At 36.3% G+C, this 18968-nt stretch overlaps 1 protein-coding gene across 1 annotated transcript; it reads left to right on the forward strand.

The window, feature by feature from the left end:
- The first annotated feature begins 2050 nt into the window (after nucleotides 1-2050).
- LOC123667279 (transferrin-like) lies at nucleotides 2051-18756 on the forward strand. Its single transcript, XM_045601236.1, has 14 exons — nucleotides 2051-2130; nucleotides 2438-2574; nucleotides 3416-3561; nucleotides 5861-6005; nucleotides 6098-6291; nucleotides 7734-7876; nucleotides 11935-12152; nucleotides 14604-14844; nucleotides 15138-15295; nucleotides 15682-15824; nucleotides 16852-16918; nucleotides 17260-17370; nucleotides 18115-18256; nucleotides 18429-18756. The coding sequence occupies exons 1-14, from the start codon at nucleotides 2051-2053 to the stop codon at nucleotides 18754-18756; spliced, it is 2253 nt and encodes a 750-aa protein (XP_045457192.1).
- Nucleotides 18757-18968: the final 212 nt, after the last annotated feature.

The following is an 18968-nucleotide window of genomic DNA, read 5'->3' on the forward strand; positions in this document are numbered from 1 at the left end:
TTGTAACTAACATCAACACACTGAATTTTTCGTTCAATCACAATAAAATATAGCCTATGTCACTCCTGAATAGTGTAGCTTTCTATTAGTGAAAGAATTTTCGTGATCGGAGCTGTGTTTGCGAAGACCTTACCCCCTATAAACAAACAAAGTTAGAAACTTTAGCTCTTTGTAATATTAGTATAGATATATACATATATAGGTACATTGGGTTACAATTTAGATAGTTCTAAATAAATAAACTTTATTAATTCAAATACTACTCTAAAACTTAAATAATTGTGTTTGCTCACAAACGAAAAAAAACCGACTTCAATTACATCGACAAGTAATACAACGTAGATCGATGAAAAAATAGTCAAGTAACTACGCGTTATCAAAGATTACTCAAAAAGTAGTTATCAGATCTCGATAAAATTTATATGTGACCACATGATAAACATCAGCTTTTGATTAAATTAAAAATTATCAAAATCGGTACACCCAGTAAAAAGTTATTGCGGATTTTCGAGAGTTTCCCTCGATTTCTCTGGGATCCCATCATCAGATCCTGGTTTCCTTATTACGGTACTAAACTAGGGATATCCCCTTTTCAACAAAAAAAGAATTATCAAAATCGGTACATCCAGTAGAAAGTTATGCGGTATAATACAACTTGGGTCGACGAAAAAAGCGTCAAGTAAAAACGCATTATTAGATATAACTCGAAAAGTAGTTGTTAGATCTCAAATAAATTTAAATGGGACCAATTGGCACACACCACCTTTCGATTAAAACAAAATTTGTCGAAATCGGTCTATCCGGTCAAAAGTTCTGATGTAACATACATTAAAAAAAAAAAAAATAACAGTCGAATTGAGAACCTCCTCCTTTTTTGGAAGTCGGTTAAATAGCACATTTCAATGGTGATTAAGTCACATTAATTAACATTTCAAAAAAAATAAAAGCAAAATAACAAGTTACACTAATAAAAAAAAACAATAATAAGATAAATTACATTAAACTAAAAAAACCTTAAGTATATATACATATGCATTATAACTAAAAAATATTATTAAAAGGAGTCCCTTTAGGCAAGGTTCCGAAGATACTGGCAGCGTTCCACCTTTGAATATCAAGACTAATTCTTAGTCCGAAGTAGCTGCCAGCTCTTCGGTCTCCTGTGACGTCGAATAACCTTTTTGCTATTTCCTTAAAAAGTTTTGTAGCGCCCTAGCCCTACCCTTGGTCCGTCCAAGGGTCTCGACACTGAATGGGACAAATCATATTCGCAGCCTAGACCCCTGTATTTGTCTGCTTTTGTTTTTTCAGCCGCTTCACAAGCCGCACCAACTCTGTTGTGTTGGTTCCGTGTAGATGGGAAGGGGCCAGCGTGTCTGAACAGGTTGTATCCTATACCAGCACCCGGCCCATCTTCCATGGAATCAAACTCATGCCGTCCGGTCTCTTGCCATCGTCTCTTGCAATACCAGTCGGCTCAAGTAGACTTGGCACGTTGACGGTGGCAAGGGACCGGCGTGTGATATCGTTAAGTGCGGCATGTCTCGAGAAGCGGCCTGCACTTTTTAGACATGACAGTCTGTTTATTTTGCTACCAATATTTGATACATGTACTGTGTGGCTACGGTACTAAAAAATTTAGCCACCCCCTCTCTTCCCGTGGGTGTCGAAAGTGGCGACTAAGGGATAACACAGTTCCACTACCACATTGGAACTTAAAAAGCCGACCGGTGGCGGGATAACCATCCAACTGCTAGCTTTGAAATACACAGGCCGAAGACGGGCAGCAGCGTCTTCGGTGCGACAAAGCCAGCACTGCGGTCACCAACCCGCCTGCCCAGCGTCGTGACTATGGGCAAAACACATGAGTTCACGCTATTTTTGGCGTAAACTTATGGAGGCCTATGTCCAGCAGTGGACTGTGATAGGCTGTAATGATGAAATATAAATAAATAAAACGCCTTTAATATGTAGATTTATTATGTCAGCTGACGATAATGTTTAATATTCGTTGTTGTTAACTCTTGTTTTCTGCTTAGATCGAGTCTGCATGGTCAACGCTAATCCAGACCTCTGTGCAAACTTAGACAACGCTGGCAGTCAAGTGGTGTGCGACAATGTTCAGTCTAAGTAAGTGACATTTTTTATATTGTTTTCTAATACGCGGTCACGTATTACAATGAAATAAATTTTTCGGATTTTATCGTAGTTTATTAAATTTTTTATATGCCCGACGTTTCGGATACTTCACAGCAACCATGGTCACGGGAGGACGTGGCAAACAGTAAAAATATATATTTATAGAGTGTTATATATATATATATATATATATATATATATATATATATATATATATATATATATATATATATATATATATATGTATGTATGTATGTATGTATGTATAAATGTGTCAATAGTGCAATATTTTCTCTAGGCCTGAATGTGCTCTTCGGTTGGCGAGAGGTGATGCTGATTTTGGAGTTTTTACTGAGGAGGAAACAATGCTACTAGCTCACCAAATACCACACGAAACTCACGTGGTGGCGTCTATCCGGGACCGCACAAGACAAGGTAATACTTATATAGTCATATTGTCTTATTTTATTCACTGAAATAGGGCGCAGAACTCATCCTCCTCAAAATTTGGAACAGCCCGACTATGTACGTACTTATTTATTTATTTTATTTATTTTTGACACAGTAACAAAACACAAATCAATAAAAATAATACAAAATACATACATACACTAACTAACTCAAATACACTTGATTTCTTATTCAGCATCTTATGCTTTATTACTTTTTAAGATTGTATCTGTTGTAAATATGTCTACTCCTTCTTTATAGAACTTGTGCCAAAATTATATTGTAGCATAGGGGAGGTTGGCTGATCATCCTTAACACAGATTATATCTATAATCCATATAGGATGATCAGTCTGAACTCAAAATTTTGTGTATTTAACCTTATGCATAAGTGAACTTTTGTAATTGTTACCATTTGTTTAAAATGTTTATTTTTAAATAAAGCTATTATTATTATTATAAAATTGCAAAATAATACATATTTCTAAATTTTAGTTTCAATGACAACCGAGCACAACATCCAAATTAAATATAATAAAACTAAATAATAATATAACTAAATCTAATCAGTGCGTTAGTTTTTTTTTTGATAAACATACATAAAAGTTAATAATAATAATATTTATATTACACCCAGACTCGGGGTGGAATTCGAACTCACAACCTCCGGAGCAGAAAGCAGAGTACTAAAAACTGCGCCAACAGGCTAGTCAAGTGGGAAATATTATTCATTTATTTTTTGACCGAATTTATAAAAAACTCTACTAAGACTTCTCTAATTGTCTTATTTTATTCTTTAAAAATAATCAATATTTCGTTTTTATCAGATACGTACGCCTTTGAAGCAGTAGCCATAGTCCCAGCTACTCACACTGGTGGCTTTGAAGGCCTCCGCGGTGGTAAATACTGCCATCCAGGCTTCGATCAAGCTGAGCGGTGGTCGCCACGCGTGCTGAAGACTTTGGAAAAGCTGGTAAGTTTATTTGAAGTGATTACAATAAAAATGATAAAAAACAGCATGATACTGTGGCGTTCTCATTCGAACTATTTATATTATAATGATACCAAACTTTATTTTATACGCTTCACTCTGTAATATCTCACTACTGGGCATAGGCCTCTTTCCCCATGTAGGAGAAGGATCAGAGCTTAATCCACCACGCTGTTCCAATGTGGGTTGGCGGATATATTCCCTACTATGAGTAACGATCGCTATCAGGTGTACGTGATAACAACCGGGAGCGACGGCTTAACGTGCTCTCCGAGGCACTTTACTTTATACTTTTTTTAAACAATTTTTCGATAGATGTCAACAATTTTACATTTTAAATATTATTCGTTCCTTTTTCTATTTTTATACGTATACATTACCATTGCTTTTATTATTTACTAGCCCGGACAGACTTCGTTCCGTCAAAAGTAAATAGCAAAAAATATTTTTTTCTGTATTTTTTTTTAAATTAAAACCTTCCGTGAGCCTTAAGGAACATACAAAAAAATTATATCTGCCGAATTGGTCGAGTCATTCTCGAGTTATGCGCTTAGCAACAATCATTTTTATTTATATAGACTAACTGTGCTGTGTGGCTACGGCACTAAAGAATTTAGCCACCCCCTCTCTTCCCGTGGGTGTCGTAAGAGGCGACTAAGGGATAACAAGGTTCCACAACCACCTTGGAACTTAAGAAGCCGACCGATAGCGGGATAACCATCCAACTGCTGGCTTTGAAATACACAGGCCGAAGACGGGCAGCAGCGTCTTCGGTGCGACAAAGCCAGTACTGCGGTCACCAACCCGCCTGCCCAGCGTGGTGACTATGGGCAAAACACATGAGTTCACGTTATTTTTGGCGTAAACTTGTGGAGGCCTATGTCCAGCAGTGGACTGTATAGGCTGTAATGATGAACTGTGCCCACGACTTCGTCAGCGTGGAATTAAAAAAAATATGATTGTGTTCGCAGAATTAGAAAATAAATAAATTTGTAAAATAAAAATAGCCTAAGTTACTCCTTATTACATCAGCCAGTGAAAGTTCCGTCAAAATCGGTCCAGCCGTTTCAGAGATTAGCCGGAACAAACAGACAGACAGACAGACAGAGAGACAAAAATTATAAAAAAATGTTACTTTGGTATATGCACCGTGTATACATCCATATGCATTTAGTAAAAGTCGGTATTAGATACCTACTGGGTTTTGAAATAATAAAATCGTTGCGTTTAAAAAAACTATATTATCGTGTAAAACAATTTAATTATATTTACGCGTGTGTAACCATCGAAGGAGCAGATCCTAAGTGACAAATATTTAAAAAGGTATGATAACAGATTTTACGAAAGCCACTGATTGGTCGAATTTTTATGCGATCGAATTTCAGTGTTGCCAAGAACTCAATCGGTTATTTTAATATTACAAACAGACACGCTAATTTTGTTTATTTGTATAGATTTATAGTTAATTTTACAACAGAACTACATTTTGCACATTAAATATATTTTAAGGCAGTAACAGAGTGTGAAGTATAATGGGCAGACTTATGGCTATCTAGCCATTTCTTCCAGACAACCCAAAGAGATTATACTATCCTTTAATTTATTTAAAAAGTTATTGATGTTGGAACTTACTAATGCCGACACCGAACTTACCAAAACTTAATAATAATAATAAAACTCTTTATTGTACACCATTAAAAGAAACAAAAAAAAAAACATAAAATGAAAGATGTACAAAGGCGATCTTATCGCTGAAAGAGCGAAGACTTAATTCAATTCAATTTGAAAATCATGTTGAACACCTGTTTGTTTGTTTGTTTTTGAACGCGCTAGTCTGGAGTTACTGATTTGAATTGATTAATATTATTCATGTGATTGATTAATTAGTCCAATCACCGAAGTAGGCTAAATAGCATTTTAGTTCTTTTTCAACGTAAAGCTAGTTTCATTTCATCGGATCATTCATTTCATCATTTCATCGAAAACATTTTCAAGTAAACACGCGTTATCAAAGATTTCTTAAAAATTCTTGACCAGATCTTGATCAGATTTAAATAAGACCACATTACAAGCGCCGCCTTTCGATCAAAAAAAAAAAAATAATTATTGAAACGGTCTACACAGTAACAAGCTATGAGGTATAATAGTCAAGTAAACATCACGACCCAAGTGGTCTCTCGAGTATGAATTATGGTCTTGTCTATTATACATATTAATTGTGTGTAGGCAATATAGGTGTTGTTACTATGTACATGTAATTTTATCTTGTTAAATCTGTCAGGTTGCTCGCACTGACCGTTGCCCAGACGCTGATACGAGTGGAAAGACGGCCGAAGAAATAGAAGTCGATACTTTAAGCAAATTCTTCACCAGCGCCTGCCGCCCTGGACCCTGGAGCGCGAATTTGACTATTGATGCTGAACTCAGTAAGTACTTAAGCTCTTAAAAAAATAATAAGTTTGATTATAAATATGTTTATACTACAAAATCTTGATATCAATTATTATATCTTTTGCAGAAAACCGTTATTCTTCTCTATGTACGCTCTGTGGTGAGAACAACCTCTGCAAAAATTACACAATCAAATACGGACCCGTCATCGAAAATATGGACATTAACAACAGACATATCCAAGCTTTGGAGTGTCTCAGAGAGAACGATGCCAGCACTGTTGCATTTGTAGCTTGGCAACACGTTCGGACATACTTTCGTGTTAGTTCAATAACTTTCTTTCATCATTAGAAAATTATAAAATTTTTTTTTTATATCATATCAAAAATCGACCGTTCCAGCGTGGATCGAACCTGCATCTCCGACTGACCGTGTCGGTGCTCTAGCCAATTAAGCTATGGAACGAATTTTCGAACCGAAATTTTTGATATGATGATTTTATATTCTGTCTAAGCGACCTTTCATTATTCTATTTAAAGTAAAAGCTGAGCACACGCCAGTCTTATTGTAACTTTTGTTGAGAGGAGGCAGAAAATGTCTTGCTCAAAATTCAGAGCCCGATTCAGGCGTAGATCTAGCTCTCAAACAAGGTTGTGCTCACAAACACCGAAACTCGCTCATTGAACAATCATGACATATAAAAGACTTTTGAATTTGATTTCTAACTATTTTCCGCGCATCGCGATTTTGGATTTAGGTATAAAAATAATCACAAGAGAAAGTGAGACCTGATTTCGGCCAATTCAGTTTTAATTAAATTGTTAACCGACACACGTTACAAGTACATGAGGGTTCTGGGCGGTGGCGTTGTGTACGCATAAGGGATATGTTAATAAACGATCCATTATATCCGGTGAAATTTTTCGGCAGTAGATCCGCCCTTGGTAAGATTCGTGACGTAACCTAACCTTAGTTAAGATCACAGTCAAATAATACTATTGTACTACTAGTGTGGCATTCTTGTGGCGAGTAACTTAACTGAGGTAGGGCACAGCAGGAATTTCCTGCTCAAAATACGGAGCAGCCCGACTGGGGTAGTACCTCGACCTTACAGAAGATCACAGCAAAATAATACTGTTTTCAAGCAGTATTGTGTTCCTGTTGGTGAGTAAGGTGACCAGAGCTCCTGGGGGATTGGGGATTGGGTCGGCAACGCGCTTGCGATGCTTCTGGTGTTGCAGGTGTCTATAGGCTACGGTAATCGCTTACCATCAGGTGAGCCGTAAGCTTGTTTGCCGACCTAGTGACATATAAAAAAAAAAGACATATAAAAAAAGAGTAAGGTATCCAGAGTTCTTAGCGAGTGTTGCAGCTAGGGTCGGTAAAGGGTTTGCAATGCTCCTGGTATTGTGGGCGTATATAGTAACCTATCTGCTTACCATCTGGCGGACCGTACGCTTATTTACCAACTTTGGAGTACATAAGAAATTATTACTTGACAATAAAAAGAATGAATCTGAATAGGATTAATGTACCTTCAAATGACGAATGACAAAGAATACCTTGAAATATTCTAGTACCAAATCTATTTAAACTGGGCCTGATTAAGAAGACGAATTATTTCGGAAGAACTGTAAAAAATAAGCTATGAAGCAATTATTACATAAGTAGTAACAGCCATTCATAATTATTTTCGGGACTGGAAACATAAAGAGTGTATACCTGTTGTTACGACTCTAAAAATACTAATATATAATTGACAGGTCCGCAAACCCCAACTGGTAACATCGTTTGCTGCACTCTGTGAAGATGGCTCCATAAGGATTCTATCTCACGAAGCTTTAGGCGCAGTTACAGCTCCTTGCTCATTTGTCAAACAACCCTGGAGCACTATCGTTGCAACCAGGTAAGCCAAATATGCCATAACAATATATGGAAAATATAATTGTATTGCTATGTGGGTTACGACGTCAAAGAATATATCTGTGATGTATCTGTGATGTCAAGAAGAGCATATTAGCCGTTAATTCAGATGCCGTGGGTTCTGATTCTATTAGCCGTAATATGATCATCCCTATCTTAGATTCCCTTCTACCTCTTATTACTCATATCCTAAACGAATCCTTGTGTACCAATATTTTTCCTACCTGCTAGAAAGACGCTCAAATTATTCCTTTACCCAACAAATCTAATTCCATCGCCTTTTCTGATCTTCGTCCAATATCAATCCTTCCTTTTTTGTCAAATCTTAGAGCGTCTTGTCCATCAGCAGCTTTCACTGTTCCTGCACTGAAACAATCTCCTAAATCCTTATCAGTCCGGTTTCCGTAAAGGTCATAGTACGGCTACGGCTCTGGTCAAAATCATTGACGACATTCGATTAGCTATGGATGGACATAATCTCACGGTATTGACCCTGCTAGACTTTAGCAATGCGTTTAATACTGTCGATTTTGATATTCTACTGGCCTTCTTGTGTTCTCTTGGCATATCTCCATCGGCAATTGGCTGGTTTCATAGTTGCTTGTGCGGACGGCGGCAGCGTCTGCGTGTCGAAAATTCATTTTCAGACTGGTTAAACGTAATTGCCGGCGTTCCACAAGGTGGCGTGTTGTCTCCTCTTCTTTTTTCGATCTTCATAAACTCTCTCGGTCCTCACATATCTTCTCCCTATCAACTGTATTCAGACGATCTCCAAATTTACTCTCATGCAAAATTAGTGGACTTGCCGACCTCTATAATTGAGTTGAATAATGACTTGGACAACATTCATAGTTGGAGTAAATCATACGGTCTAAACGTCAATTCTTCTAAGTGTCAAGTCATTATCATCGGTAGTTTAAAACTAGTGTCTCGAATTATTGACTGGTCACTTATACCACCCGTCATTTTTAATAACACCGTTATTAATTACAGCGATAAAGTAAAAAATCTCGGTATAATTTTTGACAGTCACCTCTCGTGGACACATCAGCTATCGGATCCCTCCGCCGGCTTCAATATTTTCTTCCTATGCCTACCAAAATTGCGTTAGCACAGTCACTCCTACTACCGATTCTTGACTATGCTGATATTTGTTACCTAGATCTTAAAGATGAGCAGTTAAATAAGTTTGAGCGCCTCCAGAATCTCTGCATACGGTTCATATTTGGTCTTCGCAAATATGACCATGTCTCCGATTTTTGTAATCAACTCAAGTGGCTCCCTATCCGCTTTCTCAGGAATACTCACATCCTTTCTAAAGAAAGTACTTTATCGTGTACTTTTCCATCCAGATACACCGCTTTATCTAAAAAATCGCTTTGAGTTTCTCTGTGACACTCATGAACGTTCCCTCAGGTCATCTTCAACCTTAACACTCAAAACTCCTTCTCATACTACTTCCTTTTATTCAAACTCCTTTTCTGTTAAAGCTGTACAACTTTGGAACTCTCTTCCTCTCTCTATAAGAAAAGCTCAATCTCTTACTTGTTTTAAAAAATATCTAAAGGCGCTTTTTTTGTCACTAAATACCTCATAAATATCATTATCAGCTCCATAAATATATATATATATTATGTAGTATTTTGTTTATGTAGTATATATGTATATATTTATTTGTATATATGTATGTGTATGTATATTGTGTGTATATAAATGTGTATATGTATATTTACTTCTGTTAATATCATACTGCTTGTTATCTATATGCCAATTCTTCATCAACTGTTTGTACACTTCCCTACCGCTTCTCTTTTTCTTCGCTATGTCCTATGCCCAAAGGTTGTCTGGAAGAAATCGCTCTTAGCGATAAGACCGCCTTTGTACATCCTTCTTTTCATGTATCACTTTTGTTGTAATGTTTCTTTGTGGTGTACAATAAAGAGTATTTATTATTATTTATTATAGTCACCCCCTCTGCTGGCTTTGAAATAGACAGGCTGAAGACGGGCAGCAGCGTCTACGGTGCGACAAAGCCAGCCCTGCGGTCACCAACCCGCCTGCCCAGCGTGATGACTATGGGCAAAACACATGAGTTCACGTTATTTTTTGCGTAAACTTGTGGAGCCTATGTTCAGCTGTGGACTGTATAAGCTGTAATGATGATGATAATGATGAAGTTCTTAGTATCTCTGAATTTTCCATCAATTATACATGTAATTTACTGTATATTCTTTTTTTAGTGCAATAAAGTATATATAAATTGTCTAAGGTGGCCTCATCCTATATTTTTTACCTTTCTAGAACAAGATCCTCTGAAGTTCTGAGCAGTTTGAGACAATGGTGGCCACATGGAGTAACCTTTGGCCCAATCACTTGGCAAACAAATCTGTTTAACGCCATTATTGGTGGAAGTTACACACGAATTGCGTATCAAGATACACCTAATACGGTTCTAAGCTACACACAACCCAGTAAGAGATAATCTTAATTATTACATATTGTTTATTGCTTTTTAAAAATACGTGCAAATTGTTGTTTCATTGGAAGTTATCAAGTTATACATGGTAGTCAGTCAATTGTCGTCCTAAAAAAAATTTAGGTACGTGTTTTGGGGTATCAAAAACATCCCCATGCATGTTCCGCGATTTTTTATGGTTTAGGAGTCATGGTTTTTTTCGATTTTTTGAGGAATTTCAACATGACCATATTAAAAAAAAATTAAAAAAGTAAAAGACATTTTAGACTTTTATTTATTTGCAACCGAATTTGCATGAGTTGTACTTTTATCCACAAAATAACCAGCTCGTAGCTGTAATTTAAGCTATGAAAATGGTGGTATAAAGTCAAAATATTTCGTTCCGTGAGTTACACATACTCAACTTTTTAGCTTTAAATTCAAATACGATAATTTTAATAATTTCGACCTTATGGTTTCCGCTAAGAACGGATTTTGCGATATTCCACGGCTAAAGGGGTCTAATTGGGGTTGATAGTTTGTATGAAACATATACAGCAGTTGTAAGTTCGCCTTTTTTCAGGTTATTTATACTGCAGCCTGAAAATAAAACTAAAAATGTGGTGCATAGAGAGGTTTTTATAAAAATAACTATTAAATTATACTAAATTGTGCCTTTTAAATAGTTACTCAGTGTGATAAGCATTTCAAGTGACTGAAATAAAAAAATAATTTGCGTTAAACATCTTAAAAGTAATGCATATCTTCATAATCACGCGAACGTCGCGGGCAACAGTTAGTGTATTATAAAACAAAGTCCCCAAAAGTGTATGTGATCGATTCCCTCAAAATCTACTGAACGGATTTTCACGCGGTTCAAGAGGAAGCTTTACGGAACGACTAAGCCAATTTTAATGAGAGTTTCACTGGAAGTTTGCCGGGAAAACTTTTGACACACTGATTTCAACGCGGGTGAAGCCGCTGGCACAGCTAGTTAATTTATATATTTAATTATGGTGGCCACCACTGAAAACATACCGAACTAAATTTTTTTGTGACGTCAATTGACCGATATACAGACCAACCTATATAAAACTACGGTGTTAACGTAATCTTGTGTGTCTTTCTATTTTTTTTTTTTTTATACAGGGTTCGGCACTCGAAGTGTTACTAACTTTACATTGTCATAGCAACTAAACTGTTTACAGTATGGCGCCCATTTTTTCACATTCCTTAGTCTATTGTATTGTTAATAAACTTACAAAAGCCTATTATTTTTCGTCGTTGTTAATAAAAGTTTTGCAGATGGAAGTCAAACGAAACATTGTCATTTCTTTGTATTTGGCTGGAAAATCGCAATCAGTCATCGTTAATGAGCTAGGCCATTTACATTTGAACAAAATGTTTGTGTATCGAATCATCACGCGTTACAATGATACGGGTAGCATCAAAAAACGCCATGGAGGTGGACATCCAACAACAGCAACATCATCAGAAATGGTTCGAAAGGTAAAGGCTAGAATTGAACGAAATCCACGACAAAGCGCAGATAAATTGGCGAAAAGTCTTAATTTATCTGCCCGGAGCATAGGAAGCATATTGAAAAATAAACTTCAACTGAAGCCCTACAAATTACAAAAAGTGCAAGACCTAACACTTGCACAAAAGGCAACTCGTCTAGAAAGAGCTAAGAACAAGCACTTGCACGTTGGTGGCATGCTTGAAAATTTGGTATTGTCCGATGAAAAAAATTTTACGGTTCAGCAATATGTGAACAAACAAAATGATCGCGTATGGTTAAAGTGTAAATCAAATGACAATTTAGACCAACGAATTGCCTTGCGAAAGCAAGCACCAGCATCTGTGATGGTTTGGGCTGCGGTAACTACCACGGGACGCTCACCTCTCGTTTTCATTGACCAGGGTGTAAAGATAAACCAGCAGATCTACCGTAAAAACATTTTAAACGATGCTTTGTTACCTTGGGCACGTAAACAATTTGGTAGAAATCATTGGACCTTTCAACAAGACTCGACACCATCCCACAAAGCACGTTAAACCCAAATTTTTTTACAAGAAAATGTTCCAAGCTTCATTTCTTCGCAACAATGGCCACCATATTCCCTGGACTTAAACCCAATGGATTTTTCTATATGGTCAATTCTAGAAGCCAAAGTGTCAACAAAAAAAATGTGACGGTCGACGCCTCAAAGATTGCTCTCCGCCGAGAATGGAACAAAATACCAGCAGACCACATTCGTGCAGCGTGTGAAGCCTTCTTGGTCAGACTCGATGCTGTTATCCGCGCTAAAGGTGGTCATATTGAACAATAATTTCTTTTTTTATTTATTTTATATGTTTTTCTTTTCGATACTAAAGTTTTAAAATAAATATGCTTTTTTTTTATTCTTTATTATAGCCATACAGCCATAAAGGCTAAGTCGGCTCATAAGTCTTAAATACTAGATCTGTATACAATTATTTACATAGTCTGGTCGTCTGAGTCTGATTGTCTGAGGAACATAGAGTGAAATATGAAGCTGAGGGTTCTATCGCTGAAAGTTGTTGTTAATTTAGAGCTAAAAACGTTATGGAAAAAGAAAAAGAGGTTTTCCCTGCCACAATCAATTTCTGTTAAGAGTTCCTGTCTCAAGGGTTCATTTCTGGTACATTCCATGAGTACATGGTAAAGATCCTCATGGGAGCCACAGACGGTACAGTTAGGACTATTAGTTTTTCGCATAAGATAAAGAAAACAATTAAGTGGAAGGTGGTAGGATCGAACTCTGAAAGCAAGTGAAAGGTCTCGTTTGTTAAGTTTAACTTTACAGAACCATGGAACATTTGGCGGTTTGTCTGACAAAGTTCGGTACCACAAGCCTTTATCCCCAGATTTAACTTGAAAATATAAGTCCCATGCCGAGTAGGCTCTTTTCATTAGACCCAGGAAATCAGTGTAATGGGAAGTCACGTCGATTGGAATCCCATCATATGATGCTATTTTTGCCAAGAGGTCGGCTATCTCATTGCCACGAATACCGACGTGAGATGGCACCCACTGAAGTCGGACATTTACCCCATTACGTATTAATTTTAAAATACACTTAATAATGTGGAAAGCCTCATTTCTTCCTAATCCATCCTCGGCACAGGAAATCAAATGGTACAAACTACTTTGGGAATCTGAAACTATAAGTACATTCTTGTATTCTGAGCTTTCTATATATGACAGAGCCTCTCAAATTGCTATAAGTTCCAGACTAATTATTGGAATATATGAATTTGAAACAGTAAAATTGACTTGAAAATTGTTTTTTGAATCAAAAAAGGAACAACCTTTTGAGTCATTGATTATCGATCCGTCAGTGTATATATGAACATAGTCCGGATACGTTGTTTTGAGGTGAGTTTCAACAATTTTTCTCATTTTTTGTGAAGGAAAATTCTTTTTTGAACTAGTAAGAGAAGGAATAGTCGGTAGGCAAATCGTCCTAAGTGGAATTGTAAAATTTTGTGGAGGAATTTGAAAAGAGGGGCATATTTCAAATGAGTTTATTCGGCACTCTTTTAAATATATATGACTGTCAATTATATACGGCTTACCATATTTATTCCAGTAAGGGCCACACGATTGAGTCAAAATTTCTAAATCTAAAATGAGTTTGCGTAAATATTCATTTTTTGTAGAGGAAAGTTTCAGATAGTATTTGTCAGACAGATATTTTCGTCTGGAGAATGATGGCGGTATACAAAGTTCGTTTTCCATGACATGGACTGGAGTAGATTTAAATATGCTTATAATTAACAAAATTACAGCATTTTGTATTAGTAACACTTCGAGTGCCGAACCCTGTATATTGTGTTTTTATAATAATTGTTAATCGCGTTTTTGTTGCTTATACCTTACTATTTATACGCATTTTATGTTTATCTGTAATGAGTTGCTTAATAGGTTCTATGAGTAACGATCACTATCAGGTGTGTATGATAACAACCGGGATCGACTGCTTAACTTGCTCTCCAAGGAACGGTGACCAGACCCACAAAGACAGACATTCAATTCAGAAAGAAATATCATATCATATTATGAATATCATAGTTTTGCGTAATTAATATATCATACAGAACAATCTTTAGATTCCACCCGTATTTTTGTGAAGTCTAATTAAGAATAATAACTACTAATTTGTATATATTTGTAGTTGGTACGCTCATAAGCGTAATTGTAACAAAATAAATTAATTATGACTTTCAGTTCGTAGCTTGCCAACTATCGACTCCGCAGCTTCCTGCATCCCTGCCCGTCGTTGGTGTACCATCTCTACTCAAGAACACGCAAAATGCGACTGGATTCGCGGAGCGGCTTATACGCTCGGCATTGAACCTACTATTTCCTGTCAACTAAAAAACAACATGGTCGATTGTTTAGCTGATATCCGAGACAATTCTGGTGATTTCGTGGTGTCTCAAGCTAATTATGGATATTTGGGTAGACAGTGAGTTGATTTTTAAAATTGTGAAATTAAATTATGAATTGCTTTAATATCTTATGTTTCGCTAATTACAGAATATTTTTAAAAATAACAAATTAAGTCACTTATCGTAAGTGTATACTGAACAAAAGTTTGTAACAATATAAAAAAAGGTAAGTCTCAAATAGCCCAGAAAAGAACAGATAATTATATAATAAATTGGGAAAATTTTCTTAATATACGTAACAATAAAGTTTGTATCTGACAACGTAATTAAGTAATTAACCAATATCCGCAATTTCGTTTTCCATCAACAGACACTACAGGCTTTCACCAGTGAAGTTGGTGGAGAGCTCCCGCAGCTCACCGTCATCCTTCACAAGAGTTGTTGCGTTGTTGAAAAACACCTCAAACATCACCCGCTTTGAGAACCTACGCGGAAGAAAGGCTTGCTTCCCCGAATTCGGTGGACTGTGTAAGTAAATGAGACATTTTGAGAATTTGATGTATGTGAACACACAGATATAAAACGGAATATTTAAAAACGGAAGTTGTGGTAAGGCAGAAAAATTCGTAGCAGTCCGACAGGAGAAGTATCTCAAACTTACAAAAGAACACAGTTATATAACATTACTCTCAAGAAGTCCTTTAGTTGCCTTTGTACAAAATTTTACTCAGTAAGCTCGACTATTGTGTTTTTTAACGTTAACTCTTAATCTCATTGCTTCTAAAATAATTTAAAATGTAACAATGAATGAAAGAAAGTCTTCTGGATATATTAAAAAAATGCGCATACCACAGGAATCGATTTTAGGTCCTTTTCTTTTTCTAATCTATGAAAATTTATTTTTGTATGTATAGCGTACGTGGCGTTCCTAAGAGTGGCACATGAGCGTTCCGTTATCAGCAGTTCAGAGTGTGACTACGCGCGCGCTGTCGGAGAGTTCTTCGATAGTGCCTGTGCCCCCGGTGCGCTTGACAACTCACACTCACTTGCGGAAAGCGTAAGTATTTAAACTATAGCAAGAACGTAACTAGCTAATAAAGCTGTTTGTCATTATTTATCTGCTGGAAAACGCTTACCTCGTTGGCTGATTAATAATTTTTCTACTCTACTACTTCTAATGTCATTCAAAACCAGATTGAACAGGATAGGCCCTAAGTGTGACCCTTGCGGCACACCCGATGATATAATGAATTTATCTGATTCAAACCCATTAGCTAGAACATATAAATAGCGATTTCACTACATAGTATAAAACAAAGTCGCTTTCTCTCTCTCTATTTCCCTATGTCCTTATGTCCCTATGTATGCTCAAATCTTTAAAACTACGCAACGGATTTTGATGCGGTTTTTTTTGATAGATAGAGTGATTGAAGAGAAAGGTTTATATGTATAATAACATCCATTAAATAGTGGAGAAATACTGTTATTTTTGAGGTTTTTAATGTGATATCGTAAATAATTACATTTTTTCCGCTTACATTGCAAACGCAGCCTGAATCCTACGAGATTTATTAAAATAATGTACTAAGTATTGTACACATAAATATATATTTATGTTTACAATACTTAGTACATTATAAAATAAGTATAATATAAAAGGTCTACAGAAAACTCCACTATAGTATATGTCTATCTCTTATGGATATCCCATTATAGCCTACGTCATTCGCTAATTATATTTTATACCCCTGCGAAGCCGGAGCGGGTCGCTAGTGTTAAATAAATCTGAACCAGTCTAACGTCGAGCCATACCGTAGCCGTAGCCGAAACCGTACAATGAGAACTTTTTTAACAATTCACAATATAGAACCTTGTCGAATGCTTTGCAAAAGTCAGTGTATACAACATCCACTTGAGTATTTTTATCCGAAACCTTCAACAAATGCATTCTCAAATAAAATCAAATTAGTGACAGTCGATCTTGCTCCAGGCAAGCCATGTTAATCTTATGAGAAAGTTCATCTGCAATAGGACCGAATATTAAGGTTTTCAAAAAATATGCTCTTGATAATAACTCTTTTCAGACATACAACGCAACTAATTTGTGCACTGTTTGTAAGCCAACTGTACCCATACCAAGCGGTGATGACTGTAAGTGAAAAACACATTTATTTAAATTTGTAGCATATTCAGTTTAATAAAATTGTGACTCATCGCACTCATTTAGCTTGGCAGCGGTTCTCGATCAATTAAATTATAATAAAATAAAACGCTTGTCTGAATAGCTATAACTGGTTAATTTCAATACTGAATGAAATTTTGAAAACTTCTAGTACTTAGTGAAAGATTTTTACGGAATGTTAAATTAAGAGAAATGTGGCCAGAACGTCGACCTTGTGTCACTTACTCAATAATATTATTATGTAAGTCACATAGCCTTAATATCAAAAATACACATTTTTCCATCATTTTAATGAATTTTTCCATTCCAGTTATCTGTTCATATGACGATAATAACAAGTATTATGGAAAAGTTGGAAGCTTACACTGTCTCGCTGACCCGAACGCTGACATCGCTTTCGTAGAACTTTATAACATTGAAGGTAAGAACGCCACTTCTCCTAAATGTATAAAAAAATCATTTACATAAACTGACCCCATCCTAGTACTTCTAGTACTCTTATGTACGTAAAGTCTGTTCTTCGGAAACCAATTACCTGATATAACTTTTCGAAATTTCGACTAGACATAAGATTATAAATTAACATGATTATTTTTATTACTAAAACAATTCGAAAAACGGAATATTGACGATGTATTTAATTACAAGTCATTCGTAGATTATCTCGAAATATCGAGCTCCGAAAAATGTAAATAAAAACATGGTAAATATCCCGTTTTTAAATTATTTCGACTTGGCGGTCACCCTTTCTATATCTGATAGCAATTATTGAGGTGTTCTACGGTGCGGCAAAAAATATCCTGCTCAAAATCTGGAGCATCACGACTAGAAAATTAGCTGAATCTTGCAGAAGATTACCACCAAATAGAGTATTTCGTTTTCAAGTAGAGTTGTGAGTTTCTGTGGTGAGGTAAGGTAGCCAGAGGTTCTGGGGAGGGTCGAGGATAGGGACGACAACTCGCGACGCCTACAATCAAGTGAGTCGTACGCTTGTTTGTCACCCTAACCGTATGAAAATGTATATTTACAAAAAATATAGTACTAAAACTGTTAAAATTACGTTTCGAGATTTTAAACTTATTTAATCGTGAGATATGCTGTGATAAAAATATCATTTTTCATATAATTTTTGTACTGTTTTGTGATATATTTGTTATTTGTTCAGCCAACCTCCAAGCCGCTGGTCTCCACCCGTCTCAAGTCCGCATGCTCTGCCGCGACAACATCGTCGCCCTTTCGACTGGAGTAAATCTCGATCAGAACTGCCTGCTCGCCTTCGTAGTGGACTCCGAAATTCTTGCTAGACGGTAAATCACTTAGACACACAGACAAGTATGGTTAATGGTATACTTATAACATTACCATACGTTGTTCAACTTGTGTACACATTAACTAGATTAATAATCTTCTGAAATAGTTATTTGTTGCCTAAACTCTATTTTATTTTGTATGTTGGCATTAATTTTTCTTTGTTTCCAGTAATGATCCTCTCGCGAAAAGCTTAAACGTCTTGCTGGACACCCTAGACTCACACTTCGGCTACGTCTCCAATTTCCGCCTGATTGACCTAAGAATGTACTCATCATTCGACGGGGTCAGCGATTTGTTGTTTAGGGACACAGCGATTGGTGTCTCGGAGCCCACTAACGCGATGAATGAACCGACGAAGAATTATAACGAGCTGTTCCAACATCTGGAATCCTGTACGGAGTCAGCTTTACCCATCCCGGGCCTGGCGACGAAGAACTTCATCTCCATAGTCACCCTGATTGTAATGTCGATTATGACACGTATACTTATGTTTTAAGTTGCCGAATACTTTGAGGGAATTATAAGTTTATTTATTATAATATTTTCGTACATATTATTTGTATATTTTATATATTTTTATACATATATACAAACTTCCACATACACTCTCACATACATGCACAAACACACAAATATAATAATACTAGCTGTGCCCGCGGCTTCGCCCGCGTTGAAATCAGTGTGTCACAAAGTTTTCCCGGCAAACTT

This window comes from Melitaea cinxia, chromosome 27, assembly GCF_905220565.1.
Source record: "Melitaea cinxia chromosome 27, ilMelCinx1.1, whole genome shotgun sequence".
NCBI classification, from domain to species: Eukaryota; Metazoa; Arthropoda; class Insecta; order Lepidoptera; family Nymphalidae; genus Melitaea; species Melitaea cinxia.